We start from the raw sequence: 14,706 nt of genomic DNA, 5'->3' as shown, positions 1-14,706 counted from the left end.
AGGCCACATTTGGGGTACTGTGTGCAGTTCTGGTCGCCTCACTTTAGGAAAGATGTGGAAGCTTTGGAGAGGGTGCAGAGGAGATTTACCAGGATGTTGCCTGGAATGGAGAATAGGTCGTACGAGGATAGGTTGAGAGTGCTAGGCCTTTTCTCATTGGAACAGCGAAGGATGAGGGGTGACTTGATAGAGGTTGAAAAGATGATCAGGGGAATAGATAGAGTCAGAGACTTTTTCCCCGGGTACAACAGAGTGTTACAAGGGGACATAAATTTAAGTTGAAGGGTGGAAGGTATAGGGGGGGATGTCAGGGGTAGGTTCTTTACCCAGAGAGTGGTGGGGGCATGGAATGCGCTGCCTGTGGGAGTGGCAGAGTCAGAATCATTGGTGACCTTTAAACGACAATTGGATAGGTACATGGATAGGTGCTTTAGCTAGGACAAATGTTCGGCACAACATCGTGGGCTGAAGGGCCTGTTCTGTGCTGTATTGTTCTATGTTCTACCCCCAATGAAGGCAAGCATACTATATGCCTTCTTAACCACTCTATCCACCTGTGCAGCAACCTTCAAGATACAATGGACCTACACTCCCAGATCTCTCTGCCCATCAACTTTTCCCAAGGTCACCCCTCAGCCTCTGACGCTTCAGAGAAAACAGCCCCAGCTTGTTCAGTCTCTCCCTATAGATCAAATCCTCCAACCTCCAGTCCTGGGGCACCGAGAGCTGGCATCGGCTCCAGTACTGGATCACAGAGAGCTGGCATCTGGTCCAGTACTGTGGCACCGAGAGATGGTATCTGCTCCAGTACTGGGGCACTGAGAACTGCCATCTGCTCCAGTACTGGGGCACCGAGAGATGGTATCTGCTTCAGTACTTGGGCACTGAGAACTGCCATCTGCTCCAGTACTGGGGCACCGAGGGCTGGTATCTGCTCCAGTACTGGGGCACCGATGGCTGGTATCTGCTCCAGTACTGGGGCACAGAGCTGGTATCTGTTCCAAGACTGGGGGACTGAGAGCTAGCATATTTTCTAGTAATGGGGCACTGAAAGCTAGTATCTGCTGTAGTACTAGGGCACAAGAACTAATCTTTTCCAGTACAGAGACACTGAGAGGTGCTCCAGCTCAGCATCCCCAAGACGCATCTGATCTGGTACTGGGGCACTGACATCTGATATCTGCTTCAGTACAGGATACGTTTGAGCTGGTATCTGCTCCACTGCAGAGATACCAAGAGCTGGTATCTGCACCAGTTAAGAGTGAGCCACCAAGCCAATGTAATAGTCACAACACACAGCATTGCCTAATTAGGGACATTCAGCATGGCTTTGTGCAGGGCAGGTCATGTCTTACTAATGTAATTGAATTTTTCAAGGAGTTAACGAAGTTGATCAATGAGTGTACAGTAGTGAGATGTTGTCTACATGGAACTTAGTAAGGTTTTTGACAAGGTTCTTCTTAATAGGCTCATCCAGAAGACTAAGATGCATGAGATTCAGGTGACTTGGCCGTCTGGATTTAGAAGTGGCTTGCCCATAGAATGGAGAGGGCAAGGAAGGATGTTTTTCTAGCTTGAAGTCTGTGACTAGTGATGTTCTGCAGGGATCTGTACTGGAACATCTGTTGTTTGTGATATATATAAATGACTTGGATGGAAATATAGATGGGTGGGTTAGCAAGTTTGCAGACAATACAAAGATCAGTGGAACTGTCGATAATGTAGAAGGCTGTCAACGGATACAGAGGGATATAGATCAGTTGCTGATATGGGCGCAGAAATAGCAGATGGAGTTTAATCCGGGTAAATGTGAGGTGCTGCATTTTGGAAAATCAAATATTAAAGCAAAGTATAGTGACAGGACTCTGAACAGCACTGATAAACAGATGGATCTTGGCATTCAAGTCCATAGCTCCCTGAAAGTGGCCACACAAGATGATAGGATGGCAAAGAAGGTGTACAGCATGCTTACCTTTATTAGTCAGGGAATTGAGTACAGACGCCAGGACATCATTTTGCAGATTTATAAGAACATAGAACATAACAGCATAGTACAGGCCCTTTAGCCCTCGATGTTTTGCAGACCTGTGGAACCAATCTGAAGCCCATCTATCCAACACTCTTCCATTTTCATCCATATGTCTATCAGATCAGTCTACTATTATTGCAGGCAGGCCGTTCCACACCCCTACTGAGTAAAGAAACTACTTCTGACATCTGTCCTATATCTATCACCCCTCAATTTAAAGATATGTCCTCTCATGCTAGCCATCACTATCCGAGAAAAAGGGCTCTCACTATCCTCCGTTTCTAACCCCAATTATCTTGTATGTCTCAATTAAATCACCTCTCAACCTTCATCTCTCTAATGAAAACAGCCTCAAGTCCCCCAGCCGTTCCTCATAAGACCTTCCCTCCATGCCAGGCAACATTCTAGGAATTCTCCTCTGAACCCTCCCCAAAGCTTCCACATCCTTCCTATAATGCAGTGATCGGAACTGTATGCAATTATGGCCATGCTAGAGTTTTGTGCAGCTGCAACATGACGTGGCTATGAAACTCAATCCCTCTACCAATAAAGGCCAACACATGCATGCCTTCTTAACACCCCTAACAGCTGTTACGCCGAGATACCTCTGCTGATATACGCTCCCAAGAATCTTACCATAAGCCCAGTACTCTGCATTCCTGTTGCACCTTCCAAAGTGAATCACCTCACACTTTTCCATTAAACTCCATTTGCCATCTCTCAGCCCAGCTCTGCAGCTTATCTACGTCCCTTTGTAACCTGCAACATCCTTCAGCACTATTCACAACTCCATCGACCTTAGCATCATCCACAAATTTACTAACCCATCCTTCTATGCCCTCATCCAGGTCATTTATAAAAATGACAAACAGCAGTGGACCCAAAACAGATCCTTGCAGTGCACCACTAGTAAATGAACTCCAGGATGAACATTTCCCATCAATCACCAGCCTGTCTTCTTTCAGCTAGCCAATTTCTGATCCAAACCACAAATTCACCCTCAACCCCATGCCTCCGTATTTTGTGCAATAGCCTATTGTGGGAAACCTAATCAAACGCCTTACTGAAATCCAAATACATTACATCAACCACGTTATCCTCATCCACTGTTTGGTCACCATCTCAAAGAACTCAATAAGGTATGCGAGCATGACCTACCCTTCACAAAACCGTGTTGAACATCCCTAATCAACTTTTTCATTTCGAGATTATTATAAATCCTATAACCTTTTCCAACACTTTATCCACAACACAAATAAGGCTCACTGGTCTATAATTACTAAGGCTGTCTCTACTCTCATTCTTGAACAAGGGGACAACATTTGCTATCTAGTCTTCTGGCACTATTCCTGTAGACAATAACAACATAAAAATCAAAGCCAAAGGCTCTGCAATCTCCTTCCTGGCTTCCCAGAAAATCAGAGGATAAATCCCATCCAGCCAGAGGACTTATCTATTTTTACACTTTTCAGAATTGCTAACACACCTCCTTGCTAACGTCAATCCCGTCTAGTCTGGTAACCAAGACTTTGGTCAGGCCACACTTCAGAGTAGACTAGGTTACCTTCAGTGTGGAAACAGGCCATTTGGCCCAAGTCCACAATGACCCTCCAAAGAGTAACCCACCCAGACCTATTCCTCTACCCTACATTTACCCCTGATTAATATACCTAACATTATGGACAATTTAGCATGGCCAATTCACCTGACCTACACATCTTTGGACTGTGGGAGGAAACCAGAGCACCCGGACGAAACCCACGCAGACACAGGGAGAATGTGCAAACTCCACACAGACAGTTGCCTGAGGCTGGATTTGAACCCGGGTCCCTGGTGCTGCGGGGCAACAGTGCTAACCACTGAGCCACTGTACCGCCCTGAGTATTGTGTTTAATTCTGGCCACCACATTACACGAAGGATGTGAAGGCTTTGGAGAGGATGCAGAAGAGGTTTACCAGGATGCTGCCTGCATCAGAGGGTATGAGCCACATAGACAAACTCGGGTTGTTTTCTCTGGGGGCTAAGGGGAGACTTGATAGAAGTCTATAAGATTACAGGATGCATAGTTGAGGTTGACAATCAGAATCTTTTTCCCAATCAGAATTGCAATGTCTAATACTAGGGGGCACGCATTTAAGTTGAGACTGCAAAGTTCAAAGGAGATGTGAGAGTCAAGCTGTTTTTTGATACAGCGAGTGGTAAGAGTCTGAAATGTGCTGCTAGGATTGGTGGTGGAGGCAGATATAATACAGGAGTTTAAGGGACTTTTAGATAAGCACATGAACGTACAAGGAATGAAGGAATACGGACCAAGGGCAGGCAGAAGGGATTAGTTTAATTTGGCATCATGTTCGCCACAAGTCTGTGGGCCAAAGGGCCGTTCCTGTGCTGTACAGTTCAATGTTCTACAGCATCTTGTAGACACAGAAAATAAATGCGGACCACAAATTCCAAAAGTTGTGAGCCTTTTACACAAGACTCCAACATTATTTTTTTACAAAGGACAGTGCCATTTGGTAAATGCTTGTCCATTTACATTTTTTTCCAGTCCCATAGACTCTTGGTCCCATAGACTCTTGGTTTATCTCCTCTTCGTTTAACAGCAGTCACACAGTCCCATACTGTGGCAGCCTTACTAATAATGGTTCTCAGCCAGTGGGAAGTCCTTTACAGATCAGTCTCTAACCACAAGGTTCACTAATAAGACTCTGTCTGGCACATATTTCAGGTGTCACACTTACAGTTCTATAGTTAAAGATTTGAAAACTGGTACCAAATTCAATGGAATAAGCAGAATTACAGGCTTAATTGATATTGTGCAATATTAATGTTTAATGCAACTGTGGATAAAGTAACTTCACACACTTCTGTTAGATACTGCCACTTTCATCATAGCTCAAGAATTGAATATCTGCCTGATTGAAAGATGCAATTAATTTGGTTCACTATTGATTGTGAGTACAACAATGACATTAACTCTCAAGTCACAGTAAGATCATGAAATTCTCTGCTAGTTGATATTTGGGATGAAGATTCATGTGAATGTAGTAGAAAGGGATGGGAGCAGGGACATTATAGCTCCTTTAAGACTTCAAAAGGAAGGTCTTACTCAAAATGAAGAAACTAGCATGACATCCACACTTCCAACCTTACTGATTCCAGCGGATAAATGCATCACTCTGTGCTTCTCAGAACATAAAGTACCAGAACTGATCTGGAGTTGGTGCAGCGTTGGATGAGGTAGCTCAGTTTTCAGTGGACAGGACAAGGCATTCCTAGACTGGCCAGGTGAGGAGTGGAGAAACAGGAACTTCAGCTCGGGTCTTGCTGCTGTGATACAAAAGTACAAGCTTGCTGCTGTCAAGGACAGAGAATTGACCCAACTGCGGCTCCCCACAATGTGGAATCATCTACCAATGTTACATACCATCACAATCAGTGTTAAGCAGGCATTGACACTGGTCAACAAAATAAACAAGTCATAGAAACCCAATGTTGTTCTGCCTCAGTCAGAGGATGCTATAAACGTTCACCGTTTACTCTTAATCTTGCTAAGCTGTGCCTCTGACAGTCAACTCAGTTCTGGGCCTCTTCTGATGCTAAACAGTCGGCCATTGGGAAAGCTGTCTCACATTAACATGACCGTACCTGTCACACTGCTCAGAATTTTTCAATGGTGTAGCGCACCACGAGTGACACATGGCTGATAACCTTCTTCACTAATGTTTCAAACCAGGCAACTTACCAGTACAGCTTGGAGATGGTGGCGTTAACATCAGAACCCTGCCACTGAACATCAAATTGAATCCAAAACAATGTTATGCCATAGGTATCAGTCTTGCTGTTGTGGAATGGAATGACAGAATTGTCAGAGCCTAGAAGGAAATCATTTGCCCCATCAAGCCTGCATTGACTCTTCATCATTATCTAGTACCACTTTTCTGCTTTCACCCCATTTCCCTGCTCACTATTTCGATCCATATAATCATCCAGTGCCCCTCTTGAAAGCCTCAGCTGAACCTGCCTCCTCTACGATTCCAGGTAGTGCATTCCACAGCCTAAGTATTGACATGTGAGAAAGTGTTTTCTCACACCATCCTTATTTTGTTTGTAGATCACTTTAAATCTACTGCATCTTATTCTTATTCCATGTACAAACGGGAACAACTCTGTCTAGCCCATTCATGATTTTGAAAATCTCTACTAAACCTCCTCTCAGCTTCTTCTCTCCAAGGTGAACAATCCCAGCTTCTTCAATCTCTCCTCAGAAATGAAGTTCGCATTCCCAAAACAATTCTTGTAAATCACTTCTGCACATTCTCTATTCACACCCTTCCCAAAATGTGGCATCCACAACCGTACACAATACTGCAGTTGGTGTCTGACAAGTGTCTTCTACAAGTTCAGCATCACCTCCTCCTCCGCACTTGTCCTCGATGTCCTGCCACCATCAATGATTTTTGCACATATATACCCAGGTCCCTCTGCTCCTGCACCCCTTTAGAATTGTATTCGCAATTTAATGTTGCTTTTCAGTATTCTTCCTACCAAAATACATTACCTCACACTTCTCCAATGAACCTTATCTGTAACCTATCCACCAACACAACCAACTTGTTAATGCACTTTTGGAATTTCACATTGACCTCCTCACAAGACCGGTGATTCTAGACAGCTTAAAACAATTAGAATGGTGCCAAGTGCTATTACTTATCTGTCTACAACTTAACAATATAACTGTAAACACCATACCTGGAGTATTGAGGGGGCCTGGGGAAGGGACACTGAAATTCTGTGGTGTCCGTGCTGCAGCTGGACTCTGTGTTGTCTGTGCTGATGGACTTGGCAGGAAGGCACTTGGTGATGGAGCTGGACCAGAACTGCAACAGATCAATCAGAGTTTGATTGCTTTATGACAGTCAGTGGACATACCCTGCAATACCTCTCATTGCAGAAGATTTCATATCTAGTTTGGGAAAAAGAATCAACCTTCCTCCAACATGCTTTTCTGGCAAGAAAAAAATATCTCAACGACTTTAACTTTCAATAAAGCCCAAATCTGTGCAAAAGCTTGAAAACTACTGCCATTTTTGGAAATTCTTTTTCCGCTCTTGCTCATTTCATGACAGGCACTTTCATTCTCAATTTATCGCTCCACATCAATACCACCTCCTTTGAATGTTCTTCTGTACCCAAGATTCATTCTACACATTCTGCATGCTGAAAGCAGGACTCATTGCAGTATCCTATTACTATTCATTTTTTGCTACGAGTTTAAAAATATAGAACTTCAGGCTTACTCAAGTCTATGACTTTGGGCTATTAAAATACCACTTTGGTGTTATCAAACAATCAATTCCAGCTTTGCATCTTGCTTTCTCCATAAACTTAATATTCCCTCTGCATTATTGTCTGTTCTTGAATAACTCAGGCACATCCTATTACAATTCCACTTAGGAATTCATCTAGAACTTCAAAAAGAAACATTAGTCCATTCCATCTCCAGGTCCAAGAATACATTATTTACTGTATTCATGGAGGAAAATTGATCTTTAGCGTTCTATTTTAATAACACTAGTTGTATTGTTTCCTTAAATACATATATTGACCACATTTTCCTGGCATCAATGCAGTGTTTAATTAGGATGTTCCTTCCTTTAAACAGTTAAAATGTATAGCTGGGTTAGAACTTTGAGTACCTAAACTATCTTCATGAGTGTCTCTGCATGATGCTGGCAAAATGGTATGATTACTTTAATGCTAAGAGTGAGGCTAGTTATAGCTTAATATAAGAATTATAACTGGTCCAGAAAATTTAAGTTGGGTTAACACAATCAAAACTAGTCAGTGAACAATATGGTCCCTCAAAGAATATACCTTAATTTAATGTTAAATGATTGGATTTCACTTTAGGACCTTAATGATAGTAACTACTTCATCAATCATGTACACTAAAGCTACAAAGAACAGGACAAAATAAGGTGGATAAGTGCACACCTGGCTGAAACAACAATTCAAAAATGATCTCATATCACACAGAATTTGATTTCTTGACAGATCAGTTAAATAGATGTGATGCATTCAATCTTAATCATGCAGATCTTAATCTGGACATAATGGATTTGCAAAAAAAAGTTTAAATATCTTAAATGGTTATACTTTTAATAGCAACAACTTGCCTTCATATGGCACAACACAAGTATATCTGGTAACCACTGATGCATTTTCAATGTTCTTTGGTATACAAAGTCCCCAATTCACTAATGTCACAAGAAGGAAGCATAAAAGAATATTTGGATAACTGTGTACCAAGCTTATCATTTTTTTCTGTAATCTCTCTCACCTAACAATTTTACACTAACCAGTTCTGATGAAAGGTATAACTGAACTGAATGGTGGAGCAGGCTCAGAGAATGATCTACTCCTGTTCCTATTTCTTATGTTATTCTGTTGTCCCAATTCTGCTTATACTGGAACAGGATAACAGTAGCTTCTATGCTTGTCATCAAATGCCTTCTTAAAATCCATACATATAAAACCTACAGATAATCCCCTATCCACTATTTTAGTCATCTCTTCAAAAAAATTCAGCTGTGTTTGTAAGACATGACCTACCTGCTGATTCTGTCTGAACCCTGAATTACCAGAAATGTCAAAACCATGCCTAATATTCTATCCACCTTCCTGACCATTGTCGCAGGCTGAACAAGTCTGTCTGTACCACTGGGAATCTATTCAATCCCAATCTGATCTTTCCCTTCAGGAATACTTCTGTTTCCAAGTTGTAATATTATTCATTTTCACTGATGAAAACCTCATTCATGTTTTTTTTAGCATTTCCACACTACTATTCTCCTGGCCTACTGGTGTGCTTTCCACATACTCTGAAATTTCACTTCACCCAGAACTCTGCTCCCTATATACTATTCTGCACCATATATTCTTCAACAACCACACCTGTCTTTGCTGAAACAAACACAGAGTGTTGGAGGAACTTGTCATGTCTCGCAGCATCTACGGAGAGAGAAAAACAGGATTAATGTTTTGAGACTGGTATAACTCTTCTTCCGGACCCTGAAGAAATCATGTCAGACTTGAAACTCTAACTCTGTTTCTCTTTTCACAGATGCTGCCAAACTGGCTGAATTTGTCCAGAACTCGGTGCTCATTTCAGATTTACAGATTCTGCAAGATTTTGTTTTTACTCCTGTCTTTATTTATTTGAATCTCTGTCTTTTAGCGTCTCAAATTTAAAACTCTTACTTCTCTTCACTTTACCACTGAAGACAGTGTCATAAGTCCTCTTGGCTTCACAATATGGAATTCACCCCCTGAACCCTTATCACCACCTCCAAGCCTTCCTTTAAAAATATCTGAAGTGCTTTGGTAAGTTTTTCCACATTAAAGGTGCTGTGTAAATGAAAGCTGTACAAACATGAAACAAGACTCATTACAAGATCTCAGCAAAGTAAATTCAAACTAAGGGCTTCCAGCACTACAGTTACTACTTAGGATACTATTAGATTATGGGGCAAGACCAGTGAAACATAATTAGAATTTGGAGTATAGGCAGTGGATCATGCTATTAAACTGACAATAAGACAATGCAAAATATTAAGAGCTTTGCAAAATATCAAAAAATGATCATTTGAACACTTTCAGAATGCGATATTCACACTATAATTAGAGAAACAAATAATAACATTAACTTAGCGGGCAGATGGGACTAGTTTAGTTTGCGATTATGTTCAGCATGGATTGGATTGATCTGAAGGGTCTGTTTCTGTGCCATATGTCTCTATGACTCTTTTAAACAAACAAAATCTTTTACATACTCTCCATGCTGGAAATCAGCAATATACATAACAAATAAAGAAAACAAAAAAATAGCTAAAAAGAAATGTGCTATTATTTTATAAAGATAGCATACAGCAAGACAACTGCATACTTGTCCTGACTGCTTTGCCAGTGGAACATTATTTATTTTAAAGAACCTCATCACCATGAAAGTAAGAACACAAACTACAGTAGCAGCCACACATTCAAACCCCAGTCCCTTAAATCTGGGGTGGAGGGAATACTCAATAAAACAGCTCCTCAGACATCCTTAACTGCACTTTAGCCTCCCATGATAGTGTTTCTATAGATGTTGCAAAGTTAACTCTTACTAGAACTTTTACTGAAAAAGTGACAGCTCAGAGATGGTGCTGAGCAGAAAATAAGACCATGCTTCCATTAATAATCAAAATCTCAAGCACATCCATCCTGCCTCCTTCAACGTGCTTCTTGGAATTAGTTCCCTATAGAAACATGGCATTGAAAGAGTCAAAACACCTTATATCACTCACCTCACAGAGCTCTGCTGGGATGAAGGTGGCTGAGGAGATGGTTGTGGCTGTGGTGGTGGAAGCATCGTCTGCACTTGCTGCACTGGAGAAGGTATCATGGCAATCGCATTGTTAACCTGTAGTTAGGCAGACACAAGCAATGCAGGCAATGAATACCTACAATTTCACAGGACACACCTCCCGCATCCTTCTTCATTCGTTTTTAGAGCAGGCTGCTGGATTACCTTGCAGAACAGAGTGCTGTCTTTAAATACCTAGCCAACATCATCACAAAACCTCGTCACCACTCTCTATAGGTTACTAAGACAAATCTACAATGTCCTGTCAACTAAGTCTGAATTGAGATTCAGTTGGATTGATTAAAAATAATTGTGAATCAAAGCAAATTTCATTATCTCCCTCTTCTCCAAGACAATATACTGTTTTTGCTTGATGAGCCTTCAAAAGTATTTTGTTGGCCACAAAGTGCTTTGGGATAGCCTGAGAATGTGAAAGGTGCTACATAAATGTAGATTCTTCCCTGGCTGTAGCCAAAATGCAGCAAAGCCAAGTTCAAATCAGAAAAGTTGCTATCGGCACTTCAAAGCTACTAAGCTATACTTGCATTGTCTAGCCTTGGAAAGCTATAGCAGATTTTCACACAACTAGTTCTTTCCCAGCAGAACAACCTGCTGTGAATAAAAAATACTATCCCAAGAGACTTTAACAATACAAGAGGAAAATGGTTTACATTGTGGCTTTGAAGAACTACAGTCAGATGGCAGGATTGAATTAAAACGCCATCAGAAGCTCCTGGGATTAATCTCCACTCTGTGTTGAGGCAGTCAGTCCAAAGGGCTAACACAGTTAGTCACCATTTGGAGATGCCGGTGTTGGTCTGGGGTGTACAAAGCTAAAAATCACACAACACCAGGTTATAGTCCAACAGGTTTAATTGGAAACACTAGCTTTCGGAGCACTGTTCCTTCAACCACCTGATGAAGGAGCAGCGCTCCAAAAGCTAGTGCTTCCAATTAAACCTGTTGGACTATAACCTGGTGTTGTGTGATTTTTAGGTTTGTACAATTAGTCACAGTATCTTTGGAGTAAAGAGAGTTTGAAAAGAAAATCAACCAAGGTCGCTAGCCAATGGGGTCCTGCTGAATTTCACATGAGCAAATATCACAGGGTGGCATGTTAAGCTTGGACACAATACCCTCAGGGTCAAAGACAATAATGTCGTGCTCCAAGTTTCCTTACAGAGGAGACTATTCTAACAAATGGTCAATTTTCCATATTTAAACCATTCAATCTTTAGAGTTTGCACTGTAGCACATGTTAGCATCTCGTAAAGGCAAGGTTGAAAATCGTGCAAGGGCAGTAGAATCTCAAGGGAAGATAATGCATAATGATAAGAATTTGGATATCCTCTTAAGAGGAATAATAGCTGAGTGATGTGGAAACTGACAGAGACATTTAGAGGGTATATTAGTGCACAGAGTGCAAAACAATCAAGTTGAGTGCAGTGAGCAGGTTGGTTGCAGATACAGTTTTTTTGGACAGTAAACTGCAACAGATCTTGAGGAATGAGAGAAGAAATGTATTGTGAATGGCGAAAAGTCAAGGATTAGAAAGTTTATCAGGTGTAGACACATAGATCATTCAAAGTTGGCAATGAAGGTAGCAAAGGTCATATTATAAATAAGATTCTGGATTTTGTACATGGATGCATTATAAAAGAAGTGATACCCAATCTACACACGGCACAGCCTTAAGTCACACCGAAGCGCTGCTTGTGTGAAGACAGACATACAAACTAATTAGGAGTAGGTCATTCAGCCTACTCCACTGTGCAATGAGGTCATAGCTGATGTGACTATGGCTTCAAATCTACTATTCTGTCTACCTTCATTACCCCTTATTAATCCCTTATTAATCAATATTCTAACTCAGCCTTAAAGCTCTCTCCACTGTTCTCTGAGGCAATGAATTCCAGACTAATGAACCTCAGAAAAAAATTGTTTTCAATTCCATCTAAACTGGGAGACCCTTTGTTTTTAAATTATTTCCCCTCATTCAAGTTTTTCTGGTAAGAGGAAACATTCTCTCAGCATCCAACTGGTCAAGTCCCTTCAAGATTTTTGATAAGCTCGCTTCTCATTTTCCTAAATTCCAATGGATGAGGGCCCAATCTGTTCAACCTTTCCTAAGATAACCATTCATTCCAGGAAATCAATTAAGCAAATCTTCTCTGAACTGCTTCTAATGCATTAATATACTTTCCTACATAACAAGACCAAAATTGTGGTCTCATCCATACCTTGTACAACTGTAGTAAAACAATGCTGCTTTTCTAATCAATTCCTTTTGCAAAAAAAGCCAATTTTCCATTTGCCTTCCTAATCATCTGCTGTCTGGTTTTCCTAACTTCTTGTAATTTACATACCACAGGACACCCAAATACCTCTCCACCACAGAGCTCTCTGCAATCTCTCTCTCTATAGTCTCTCAAATAATATGCTGCCTTTCTATACTTCCTATCAAAGCTGAAAAGTTCACTTTTTTCCACATTATCATCTGTCTACTTTTTGATCATTTACTTAAACTATCCAAGTCCCTTTTCGGAATCTTTATATCCTCTTCACAACCTATTCTCATACCTGTCTTTTGTATCAATAGTAGATTTAGGAATCAAACATTTGGTTCCTTCATCTCTGCCTGTGATGTAGATTTGTAAATATTTGAGGCCGCAAAACTGATCCATCCGAAACTCCATCAGTTCCATTTTGCCAACCCCAAATTACTGATAAATTCCTGCTTTCTACTTCATGTTAGGTAACCGATCCTCTATCAATGTTAATACTTTATTGCCAACACCATGAGCTCTGATTTTGTACAGTAACCTTTCGTGAGGCATTTTACACAATGCTTTTTGGAGATCCAAGTATACTGCCTCTACAGGTTTCCCTGTAGAGGGAATATAGATATTGCTACTTATGGGTTAATAAATGTTTCTATCATTTTCCCTACATCAGATGTTAAGCTAACTGGTCCAAAGTACAATTGTTATTTTCTGAAACTTTCTAGAATTGAGGGAATTTTGAAAAATTACAACCAACACATCTACTAGCTCAGCAAGTACCACTTTTAAGATGTAAAGATGCAGGCCTTCATGCCCTTGGAATTTGCCATCCTTTTATTCTAATAATCACAGCCCTTCCCCTAGTGATTGTAATTGTTTTAAGTTTATGTGTTGCTTTTATTTTTGAATCTGGGATACTATTTGTGTCTTCTACAGTGAAGATAGACATAAAACACCTGTTCAATATTTATGACATTTCCTTATTTAATACTCTTAATTCCTCAATGTCATTCTTTAGAGAACCAATGCTCACTTTAGTTGCTCTTTTTATTTTTAAATAGATTAGATTACTTACAGATTACTTACAGTGTGGAAACAGGCCCTTCGGCCCAACAAGTCCACACCGACCCGCCAAAGCGCAACCCACCCATACCCCTACATTTACCTCTTCACCTAACACTACGGGCAATTTAGCATGGCCAATTCACCTGACCTGCACATCTTTGGACTGTGGGAGGAAACTGGAGCACCCGGAGGAAACCCACGCAGACACGGGGAGAATGTGCAAACTCCACACAGTCAGTCGCCTGAGTCGGGAATTGAACCCGGGTCTCTGGCACTGTGAGGCAGCAGTGCTAACCACTGTGCCACTGTGGGCGGGTTCAATTCCCACCTCAGGCGACTGACTGTGTGGAGTTTGCACATTCTCCCCGTGTCTGCGTGGGTTTCCTCCGGGTGCTCCGGTTTCCTCCCACAGTCCAAAAATGTGCAGGTCAGGTGAATTGCCAGCAGTGTTCGGTGCAGGGGTAAATGTAGGGGAATGGGTCTGGGTGGGTTGCGCTTCGGCGGGTCGGTGTGGACTTGTTGGGCCGAAGGGCTTGTTTCCACACAGTAAGTAATCTAAAAAAATACTTGTAGCAACTTTTACTATCTGTTTCTGTATTCCTTGTTAGCTTTCTCCTACATTCTGTTTCCAAATTCTCTTCAATCCTCTGACCAGAATTGTATACTGTTTCTTTCAAGTTGATAGTATCTTTAATTTCCTACATTATTCATAGACTAGAAGAGACTGAGGTTCACAAGGAAGAGGTATTAGAAATACTGCAGAGTGTGAAAATAGACAAGTCCCCTGGGCCGGATGGGATCTATCCTAGGATCCTCTGGGAAGCAAGGGAAGAGATTGCTGAGCCTTTGGCATTGATCTTCAAATCATCATTGTCTACAGAATAGTGCCTGAGGACTGGAGGATAGCAAATGTGGCTCCCTT

The 14,706-nt window shown here is 41.3% G+C and overlaps 1 protein-coding gene across 6 annotated transcripts in view; it reads right to left on the bottom strand.

Annotated features, from left to right (window-relative positions):
- Positions 1–14,706, bottom strand: part of med15 (mediator complex subunit 15) — a 160,106-nt gene that overhangs the window by 33,983 nt on the left and 111,417 nt on the right. For all 6 annotated transcript variants that reach the window (XM_043716201.1, XM_043716205.1, XM_043716202.1 and 3 more), the window contains 2 exons: positions 10,379–10,494; positions 6,783–6,910 (listed from right to left, as the gene is read on the bottom strand). In XM_043716201.1, the coding sequence (XP_043572136.1) occupies positions 6,783–6,910; positions 10,379–10,494 (244 nt within the window). The remainder of the gene's footprint in view (positions 1–6,782; positions 6,911–10,378; positions 10,495–14,706) is intronic.

Source organism: Chiloscyllium plagiosum, chromosome 25, assembly GCF_004010195.1.
Source record: "Chiloscyllium plagiosum isolate BGI_BamShark_2017 chromosome 25, ASM401019v2, whole genome shotgun sequence".
NCBI lineage: Eukaryota > Metazoa > Chordata > Chondrichthyes > Orectolobiformes > Hemiscylliidae > Chiloscyllium > Chiloscyllium plagiosum.
This window is presented reverse-complemented; position numbering and strand designations above follow the sequence as displayed.